Source organism: Alligator mississippiensis, chromosome 14, assembly GCF_030867095.1.
Source record: "Alligator mississippiensis isolate rAllMis1 chromosome 14, rAllMis1, whole genome shotgun sequence".
Lineage (NCBI taxonomy): Eukaryota > Metazoa > Chordata > Crocodylia > Alligatoridae > Alligator > Alligator mississippiensis.
The window spans coordinates 1,198,058-1,207,953 of NC_081837.1; the positions used below are offsets into that span (position 1 = coordinate 1,198,058).

The 9,896-nt window shown below is 59.3% G+C and overlaps 1 protein-coding gene across 1 annotated transcript; it reads right to left on the minus strand.

Moving 5' to 3' along the window:
• Nucleotides 1–422: 422 nt before the first annotated feature.
• ERAL1 (Era like 12S mitochondrial rRNA chaperone 1) lies at nt 423–7,620 on the minus strand. The gene is made up of 10 exons (XM_019492616.2): nt 7,401–7,620; nt 6,837–6,964; nt 6,653–6,730; nt 6,462–6,508; nt 5,973–6,034; nt 4,816–4,928; nt 3,133–3,531; nt 2,157–2,306; nt 1,837–1,917; nt 423–1,114 (listed from the first exon to the last, which is right to left on the minus strand). Exons 1-10 carry the CDS (start codon nt 7,603–7,605, stop codon nt 992–994), a joined length of 1,386 nt encoding a protein of 461 aa, XP_019348161.2. The 5' UTR covers nt 7,606–7,620; the 3' UTR covers nt 423–991.
• Between the last annotated feature and the right edge of the window lie 2,276 nt (nt 7,621–9,896).

Below are 9,896 nucleotides of genomic sequence, written 5' to 3' on the forward strand. Positions count from 1 at the left end.
CAGTGGCACCGGGCAGCGGGGGCTTCCTGCCAGTCGCTCTCCCACACCTCTACAGGGAAAGCAACAGCGGCAGGCCCTACCTCCACGCTGCCCCAGGGAAAAGTGGTGGCAGTGGCTGGGTCCTACCACTTCCCACCCACCCACCTGACCTGCAGCCCAAAAAGTTTGCTGACCACCGCCCCACGGCATCTCAGTAGTTTAACCCAAAGAAATGCTGAGAAGCAGCTGGAGCAGACACGCGTTCATCCCAGCACCCACTCTGCACCTCCTGATGTCAGCTGCCTCCAGCTGCTGCATCCAAGTGTCAGGCAACAACTTGAGAGGCCCTGAGCACCCATGGGCTGCAGCAGCACCTGACATGGCCCAGTCAGCAACCTCCCTCCCCCTGTCATTATTAACTCTTTGCTAATCAAAGACAGAAATAAAAAGAGGGGTTTTTTAATGTTAAAGGACAAGTGTATTTATGCAGCCCCTTCTGGGCCGAAGGGCTCCAAAGCACGATACAGACAGCGCCCAGCCCACAGCACTTACTCAGCCTGCTCACGGCTGAGCCCCTAGAACTCCAGTCACGGTAGGAAGTGTTTCAAGCTCCTGCGGGAAGAAGGCTGGACCTTTTCGTCTTTGAAGCGGACATTGACAGCACAGGGAGCCTCAGACAGGCTGCAAGTGAGACGAGCACCAATTTACAAGAAGCTGTGGGCCCACGGGTCCAGGCACATGCTGGAGCTTACCCGCCTTTGCCTGCTATGGAGACGCAGGCCTCAGGAACTTGGTTTTTGTTCCTGGTTCCTTTCTCCTTCTACCTACATCCCATGTCCACTAGATGATGCAAGGGTAAGAGGCAGGACCTGAAGATTTGCCCAGGTCTCAGCATTAATCTCTTTTCAGTCTGGAATTCTGCCAGAGCGGCGTTCCACTCCATTGCCTTGGGTTTATTCATGAGTCTCAGCAGCTCCACGCCACACGAGCTGGCCCTGCCCAAGGAAAGAGCTCAATTCGTCAGCTTCACTCCGAGCTTCAGGCAGACGTCACAGAGGAAGATGTCCGACAGGTCACTCCCAGCCTCCTGGGCGATCCTGCTGATCATATTGCCATCCTTGCCGATCAGCATGTTCTGCACCGGCACAGAAAGAGAACGTCAGTGCAGTTCACCAAAGCAGCCTGCACTACCCGCCGGGCCAGAGAGCTCCACACAGCAGCACAGCCAGTGTGCAGGCCAGAGAAGGGAACACCTCTGTTGGAAACACCACCCACACCCTGGAAAGGTGCAGCTCTGGGTAGAAGGCACCTGGAGGCCTCTGGCCTCAACCTCACACTAGGGCAGCTGGGCATTAGCAACAGATTGTGCCAAAGGGGAGGGTGTGGATAGCCCATGGCCGGCCAATGCATGGACTGGGAGGCTTGCCCACTCATGCATGTGCCTAGTCAAAGAGGTGGCAGGGAACAGATCCCTTCACCACCCTGTTCTCTCTTGAGGTGGGTTGGGTGTGGCAGAACCTTTCACTGGATGATCTTTGCAGTTAGGAGAAAGGTGAAAGAAACTTTCAAGCACGAACTGCCCTTCCACAAATCTCCAACCCCACTGCTGCTGTAGGCTGTCAAGGGGGGCACAGCAGGGCTGGCCTCACCTCGTTTAAACCTACCACAAAGCCAGCGAGAGTGAATACAAGTTACGTTGCGCCTGACCTGCTGTTTGCAGCACCACTGTGCCAGGTCATAACTAATGCAGTCAGTAGACACATGCAGGGATCCAGAGCAGCAGCTTCTTGTGCTCCGTGTTCCCCATACACCAGCAGTGGGGGGTGGGGAGAGCGGAGCCAGTGCCGTGACCCTCACCTTATGCGTCAGCTTCTGGACCAGCAGGGTCTGCTGGATGACGAGCTCCCCAGCTGGGCCCTCACTCCAGCTCTCCATCTTCTACAACAGCAGAACGCAACCGCAATGAACGTGGCACCTCCGGAAAAGCAAGTCCTCTTCCTCCCAGGGTAATGCCCCCCGCTGTCACACCCCTGCCGTTTCACCCACACTCAGGCAGCGCCGGCCTCCAGGGGACTCCCATTTCTCAGCACTGGGCTTGGGGCTGACAGTGCCACATAACCTCAAACTGGTTTTGTCAGAGACTTCAGCAGCAATTTCTGAGCCAAGCCACTTCCTACCTGAAGCACAGAGTAAGGGACCTCCTTCGGCAGGTACTCCAGCAGCTTCTCACGGATGATGTTGTCACAGATCTCCTCACGGGACTGGCTGGTCAAGACCCTGCTGTGGAACTCCCACGGGCCTGGCTTGGCTTGCAGCAGGAGGTGTCTCTGCAGCACAAAGCACAGGGGCAGTTACCGATTGCCTGGCACTGTCACATGCTGCTCACGCCAACCATGGCTCGTCTTCCCCAGAAGCACCACAGTACGCTCTCTGGTCAAACCTTAGCACATTTAAGCCGCCACATTTGGCAGGGGAAGGGCAAGTTTTAGTTCCCAAAACAGACTTTGCCAGGGTTCCTGTGTCCCTCAGAACAGGCTGTACAAGCTGGGGAAAGCATGGAAACAAAAGCATGCGATTTCAGCTCCCCTGTGCTTTCTGCAGCTTCAGCCCACAGGGAATAAGTGTAGGCGCTTGAGCAACAGAGTCTCACCAAAAGTCCAGACAAGGTTCTTTGCGTAAATGTGGTATCTTTTATTAGACCAACTAAACAGTTGGAAACTTTTTTGCAAGCTTTCACGTATGTATCCAAAAGCTTGCAAAGAACAATTCGTCCAACTATTTAAGTGGTCTAATAAAAGATACCACATTTATGCAAAGAACCTGGTCTGCCTGTGTCCTTAGACCAACACAGCTACAACCAACACCACCAAAAGCCCAGGGCAGAAACAAGGCAAAAGGTGCTGTTCATGCATACACTGAAACAGGATGGAGCTCCCATGCCCAGAGGGCATTCATCACCAGCCTGCCATGGACTCCTCAGGGACCTGCAGGTTCCTGAGCATGAGACAAGCAGGCAGAAGCTAGCACCCCTATTCCCCTATGGGACAGGCGGCTTGGTGTAACCGAGTTAACCAGAGGTGCTGCAAGGGTGGAAAGGGGCTCACTGCTGAATATAATGACAGATGCAAAATCCAAGTGCTCTGGGCACCTCACCTTCAGTGTCTCCACCCCATCTGCGTGGAGAGCCGCCAGCATGAAGACCTCCCGGAAGTGCGGCCAGCCTTTCTTCTTCGAGTCTCCAGGCACAGGGGGGCTTGGCATAGGCACTTCTCCTGTGCCCTCCAAAGTGTGGAGAAGCCCCGAGGACCTGACAGCACTATCAGCATCTGAGTCATAGCCCAGCTGGGCTTGACCAGCCTTCTGTGGGCAACTGGATTCTTTGGCTGCATTTTCAGGCAGAGGAGCCTGGGCACCCTGCAGGGGGGTGCTTTTGGTGGAATGCGAATGAGGTTTAAACAATGGTTTCACTGCCACCTTCTTTCCACTGACTACTCCCTCAGTGAGCTGTACTACCAGGTCCAGCAGAAGGTGCTTCTTCTTCAGCAGGTCCACCTGTACGAAGGGAAGGGGGAGAGATCAGGAGTTTGCCCCATTGGGAACAGGCCGGCAGCACCTGAGGTTTCAAGCAGCTATTCTTATATATTAACTGAGCCAAAGGAGAACAAACCCTTGCTGGTGGTTGCAGGGGAAGGTGCTTAGAGTTTAGATAGCATGCTATGATTTTCCACAATGACAGGGCAGGAAGTCAGCACATTTGTAGCTCAGAAATGGTTATTTTCAGAGACCAGAAAGCTGGAATTCAAACTCTAGCTGAGATTTTTTAAGATGCAGGGCACCCACTGAAAGATTTGCCATGTATTTAGGTTCATCCAGAGGACAAGGGGGCTTATTCCAGACTCTCAATGCCCCACCATAAGTTATAAGAATAAAATTGAGCCACCCAGTGAACACCAAGCCTTGCTCCCCAAATCTGGATTCAAAAGCCCATCTCTGTATCACATGTAAAGGTACATGCCTTCCAGTATGCCTCAGGTCAAAAACCATTCTGAAACAGAGGAAAAAAAACCTGCCCTTGAGTTCAGTGACCCTCATCCTCTTTCAACATAATTTTGGATCCAACTCAAGCGTCTCCACCAATCCCCACTGTGGCAGCATGGTATGATGAGAGATATGATCTCTCACGTGGCTGCAAGCCAAGCCACGTAGGGCTTTGCCGAACAAAACCAACGCCTTCAGTTTAACCCTGAAAACAAGAGGCTGCCAGCACAGACCGTGACACGCCACTGACATGTGCTGCCACTGAGAGGCAATGGCTTGCTACAGCCTGCATCAGATAATATTTCCAGGCTGACCCGAATCAGAGTCCTGTGTAAGTGTACTGCAGAACCCAAGCCTGGACACAGACGCATGGCTTACAGTAGCAAGCTGTGCACTTTGCAAGACTAAAGCTTCCTCCTGTGCAGCAAGAGAAGAGAGACTGGAAACCTTAAGTCCAAAAGCCACAGGAGAGAACATACAGCATTTCTTTAACATCCCCCCCGCCACCTTTGCCCCCCATAGGTATAAAGGAAAAAAGGCCTGGAAATAATGGCCAAGGTACCAAGGCAAAGTTTTTAGAGCAAGTGATGGTTCCGGGGGTCCACATTTTAGGGCCATCTGTGGACACTTTAAAGGTCCTGGTTTTCAAAAAAGGAACTTGACACATTATGAAAAATAACAGGCCCTTTAATACACCCAGTCCCAGTCACTCAAGGAACCAAAGAGGGAATCAAACCACGAGTGACTTCAACAAGCCGTAACCTACTCACTCTACAGGGAGCCACAGCCCTCATTTACCTTGTTCAGGACCAGGATGCTAGGAATCTGCAGAAACTGAGAAAGACACTTCAGCACCTGGGGACTCAGCTGGTTCCGTGTCCACTGATCCGACACATCCACCAAAACCAGAACTGCCAAGCAGAGAGAAACACCTGAACCCTCTCTTTGCACAAACTGGCCTATGGTTCCCACTTGACCAGGATCCCGAGTCATTAGCTTTCTTGGTTTAAAAATCCCCAATTCTCTGACGAAAGAACCCTGAACCCACATTTTCTGTGATTAAAATTAAATGCCACTATATATACGAGTATCAGTTGAACAAAATGTTTTCTTAATATATTTATTGTTTTAAAGCAGTTTGGAAGCCTACCAGTGCCTCGATCATTATAATAAGACATACTCTAAATACCTATTTTGGTGTTTAAAACAAGCAAAAATCAATCATACAACAGGGGTTTTCTTTTTTTGAAGAAGAGCACCCTCCTGGCGGCAGTGCCTGGATGCAGAGCGGGGGTGGGGGTGATGGCCAGACATGAAGCAGGGGCGTGCATACGGTCATATGGCCAGTTGCATGTGCAGCTCCACAGGCTGCTGACGGGCCTCACACCTGGCCAGTTGTGCCCCACCTGTCAGCAGCCCACGGAGCTGCATGTGCGACCGGCCACGTGAAAGCAGCACGTGGCAGTGTGGGGTGGTGGATAGCGGCAGCCACGCGTGAGGTGCCTCCCCCTCCCACCCCCACAGGCTGGCACCTGTGCGGCCCACAGAAAGGAGATGCTGCCCTCGCCCCTCCTTCACCCTTTCCCCTTCTCCCCTAGCCCTGCTCCTGGGAGGCAGTGGCACGGGGTAGTGGGTGGCAGCGCTGTCCCTGCCCACTCGCACGTACCCCCTAGGACCTTCCCAAGTAACCCCAGCTGACAACCCGTCATAGAAAATCAGAGCTCCCCCTGCCCCTTCACTAAGCAGGACACAGGTCCAGCCGACGCTGTCCTCCACACTGCTTTGTGGCACCAAGCAGCCCCGATATACAGGTGCCCTGCCCACGCCCTTGCCCCAGCTGCCCTCCCACATCACGGAGCTGCCTGGACTGCTCCACCCAATTTACAGACAGTTAGGTATCTGTGACAATAGAGGCCACAAGCACCAGTGACAGAGAAAGTGAGTGGGGCTCTCACCCAAGTCTGCGTGTTTCATGCTGTCCCATGGGTCACTGATGAGGGACTTCTCCAGATTGTGCCTGTAGGACAGATGCACATTGCACAACTACACACACACTGGATCGCACACCACCTCTGCACCCACCCCCTCGCAGAGCCAGTTTCTCTTTGAAATGAGCAGGACTGCATTTCACATCTTCCAGGAGCCGGCTAGCACAACACTGTGGCCTGCAATGTCTCTTGCTCTGGGTGCACGCACATTGCTCAGCACCACGCGGCCCTGACTGAGACTGTAGCCCCAACTTGCTCCTGCGAGACCAGCCATTAGCGCAGCGACAAGCACGAGGCTCAAAATGCTCAATGATCTACGAACACCTCCCGTCTGCCCCACGCGGGTGCCCATCACCTCTCGCCCTGCCCCTCGTGCTCCTGCAGCAGGATCCATGCTCTAGTCCCCTCGAGCCCGGCCCAGCCGGACTCTAGTTTTACCCACGTTAAGAGTGGTACCTTTTGGCTTTCTGAGGACTGGTGAGGCCAGGTGTGTCCAGAATGATCTGCAAAGAGAAAGACAGAGCAGCAACGCAACACAGATCTTTGTGTAGTCCCTGACATGAAGCTTAGACTCACATTTACGCGATTAACCCCACGCAAAGGGCAAAAGCATTGCGTGCGTTGTCCGACCACGCAGGGAAACCTACCAGCTGAGTGTCTTCGTGTGTGACGACACCGTGGGCATTGCATCGCGTGGTGTGCACCTTCTTGGACACCGGGAACACCTGCAGGAGCCCAACGCGGACGCGTACGTTACTTGGGGAAAGTCAACAAAACCACCCGGCAGCCTGACTCCGCGGCGCCGTCCGGATCACGACGGCACAGCTTTACCTTCCTGCCCAGCAGCTGGTTCGAGAGGGTCGATTTCCCGGCGTTCGGCGCCCCAATGATGGCGACCCTAAGCACCTTGGGGTTGTCGGGCTGATCCGGCTGGTGCACCAATAAGCGACCTCGCTCCGCTGCGGACAGGGACACAAAGCGTACCAGCGCCGTCACGACACCCGAGCCGCTAACGCCAGAAGCCAGAGATCCCGCGACACCGCGGCGCGAAGGGGACGCGGCAAGGCTGCGAGCGCCGAGGGCGGCCCCGGCACCTGACCCCACCCGGCTTCCTGCGCCTCGACGCCCACGGGCCGACGAAGGGATCGGTCTTCGCTAGCCCCGCCGCACCCTCCGCGCTCCCGCTCTGCCGGCGCTACTGGGCCGGTCTCCGTGGCAACCCTGGCCCCCGCGCTGCTGGCGTCCCCATGGAAACGGGGCCCGATGCGGCCCGCCAGCCGGATTTGGCCCCGCGCGCCCCGAGGCGGCAGAAGCGACGTGCTCGACCAGCCGCACTGAGTGCTGGGGAGCGTGCTCCCGCCACTTGAGAGCGCGTGCCCGCAGGAGGGCGCTCACCCCCGCAGGCCGGCACGGGCGGCGGGTGCTCGCGGGGCAGCCCCAGGGTGTCGTTCGGGGTCGCCCTGCCCCCGGCGCAGCTCGTAGGACAGGCCGCGCCCCAGGCCCGGCGCTCCAGCAGCCAGCTCCTGCCGAGCCCCGCCAAGCGGCCCCGCAGCGCCCGGCCCGCCACCGCCCGCAGCACCGCGGCGCTGGGTGCCGCCATCTTGCCCCGCCGCGGAGCATGGCGGGAGCTCCCAGCGCCGCTCCCATTGGCCGGGCGGCACCACGGAGAGGGCGGAGCGGAGGGGCCAGCGCGCGCGGGGGATTGTGGGGCGCGGCGGGCCGGCAGGGGGCGCGCGAGGCCCGGGTCCGCCTGCGCATGCGCTGTGGGGAGTAGGTGCGTCCTGCACCTGCGTTGTGTACCCCGTCCCCTGCCCATTGCACAAGCCTTACACATGCGCTGTGCAGCCCTGTGCACTTGTACCCGTGCTGTGCACCCCCCATATCTGCTGTACCCCCCTGCACGTTCACCGTGCACCCGCTGCAAGTGCACTGTGCACCCCCCATGTCACCGGGCACCCCTCCTGCATGTGCACTGTGCACCCCCATGTCACTGTGCACCCCCCTACATGTGCACTGTGCACCCCCATGTCACTGTGTACCCCCCTACATGTGCACTGTGCACCCCCATGTAACTGCACCCCCCTGCAAGTGCACTGTGCACCCTCTGCACATGCACGGTTCACCCCCATGTCACTATGCACCCCCAGAGCCTCCTGGCAGCCCCTCCACACACCCCCGAGCCCCCCAGCACAGGCCAGCCGCCTCCTGCCCTGTAGCACCAGCTCACAGCAGCGCCAGGCGACCCAGACCCTGGGCTCAGGCCGCAGCACCCGGCATGACCCCTGCCCGGTGCTGCGGGCGGCTGTGCCCCGTGACCGCCCGGGTGAGTGGGGCCGACGGGGCCATGGGCCAAGGGCAGCCTGTGCGGGAGGGAGGCAGGGAGGGGGCAAGCTGGCTGCTGAAGGGAAACAGGCAGGGAGAAAAGCCAGGAGGCTGCGCTGGAGCTGTGCCGCGGAGGGGCAAGCCAGGGCCATGCTGCCGCCCAGGCCGGCTTTCTGCTCCCCTCCAGGCAGGCCCCGGGGCTCCGTCCCCGCACAGCGACCCGGCGCGGGCGCGGGGCTGAGCCTGAGGCCCGTCCTGCAGGCACCATGGGGCCAGGACCCTCAATGGCCCGCAGCCGGGGGACCCCGGCCCCTCTCCACCCCCAGGGCAGGAGCTGCCCGGCCCCGAGCGCGCGTGGACACAGACACCAGCAGTGGGAGCAGCCACCTTTATTGGTTCACAGCGCGCGCAGCCCCAGTCCCCGTGGCCCCGTGTCCCGGTCCCGGTCCCGGTCCGGCCACGCCGCACCGCGCCGCTGGGCTCCGCTCCTCCTGGTCCGGGGCAGGCGAGGCGGCGGTAGAACCGTCACCATTACTAAACTCAGTAATGGTAACGGTTTCCCCGACGCCCCGGGCTTGTCGCTCGGTGTCCAGATGCCTTCGCCGGGGACCGAAACGCCCTCTCGCCTCCACCATGCCGGGGTCCACGCTTTGCCCCCCGCCCTACACCCGCTGCCCACGCCCCTGCTCCTGCCACCCCCGGGACGACGTGGCTGCGCTGGGCGCCGAGGAGGGGAAAGGCCGGGGTAGTACATCATCTATACTGTAGTGTCTCATAGCCGACTTACAGTATACGATGATATCCTGCCCAGAGCCCCCCGCGCGCGCCGGGCTGCCTGCCGCCGCGCCGGGCGCACCTGGGGGCCAGGAGAGAGCGGTGTTAGGGGGGCGCTGGGCAGGGCTGGGGCTCCCCGAGCCAGTGGCAATGCCCACCCTGGGCAGGGCACCAGGCCCGTGGCTGTGGGGACGCGGGGCAGCGCAGACGCTGCTGCGGGAGGGACCCCGCGAGCTGCTCCAGGCCACCCCGGAGCTTCCCACCCTCCTGGCTGGAAGCCGAGGCCAACCCTGCCCTGGGGAGCCCCGGGCTGTCTGCAGGGTGCCCTTGGCACACCCCAGCTGAAACCACGGGGGCACGAGCCCCTTCCCCGTGGGGCCCCATACTTACCTGGCCGGGCCTGGACAGGCCTGGCTGCCTGGGTGGGATGGGGGGGGGGGGCTGCCTGGTCCCCCTCCGAGCTGGCCGCTCCAGCTCAGCAGCTTATAATTGCTCCAGCAGCCTCATTTGCATATCAAGGATCGCTGGCATCGGGACCTTCCCTTTTAACCCCTTTCCGCCTGGCCTGGCGCGGCGTGGCGCAGCAGCTGGGGCCGTCCCACCGCCCAAGGGCGGCGCAGGCAGGCAGTGGCGGAGGTGTCCCGGGTCCCCAGCGCCCATCTGGGGTCAGGACCTGCCTCTGCCCAGGGCAAATGCACTGCCCAGCAGCAGCCCTGGGAGCCCCCCAGCCCCCTGCTCCCGCGCAGCCCTGCAGGCACCCTTGCCCTGGGAAAGGCCTGTTGCAGCCGCCCTGGG

Bases quoted from the DNA above. Each gene is read 5' to 3' on its own strand.
- ERAL1 (XM_019492616.2), bottom strand. From the start codon at position 7,605: ATGGCGGCACCCAGCGCCGCGGTGCTGCGGGCGGTGGCGGGCCGGGCG. The intron at 6,965-7,400 runs GTGAGCGCCCTC...CCCTGTCCGCAG, and splicing joins GCCCGTGCCGGCCTGCGGGG to CGGAGCGAGGTCGCTTATTG. The intron at 4,929-5,972 runs GTGAGAGCCCCA...TCTGCTTGGCAG, and splicing joins CATGAAACACGCAGACTTGG to TTCTGGTTTTGGTGGATGTG.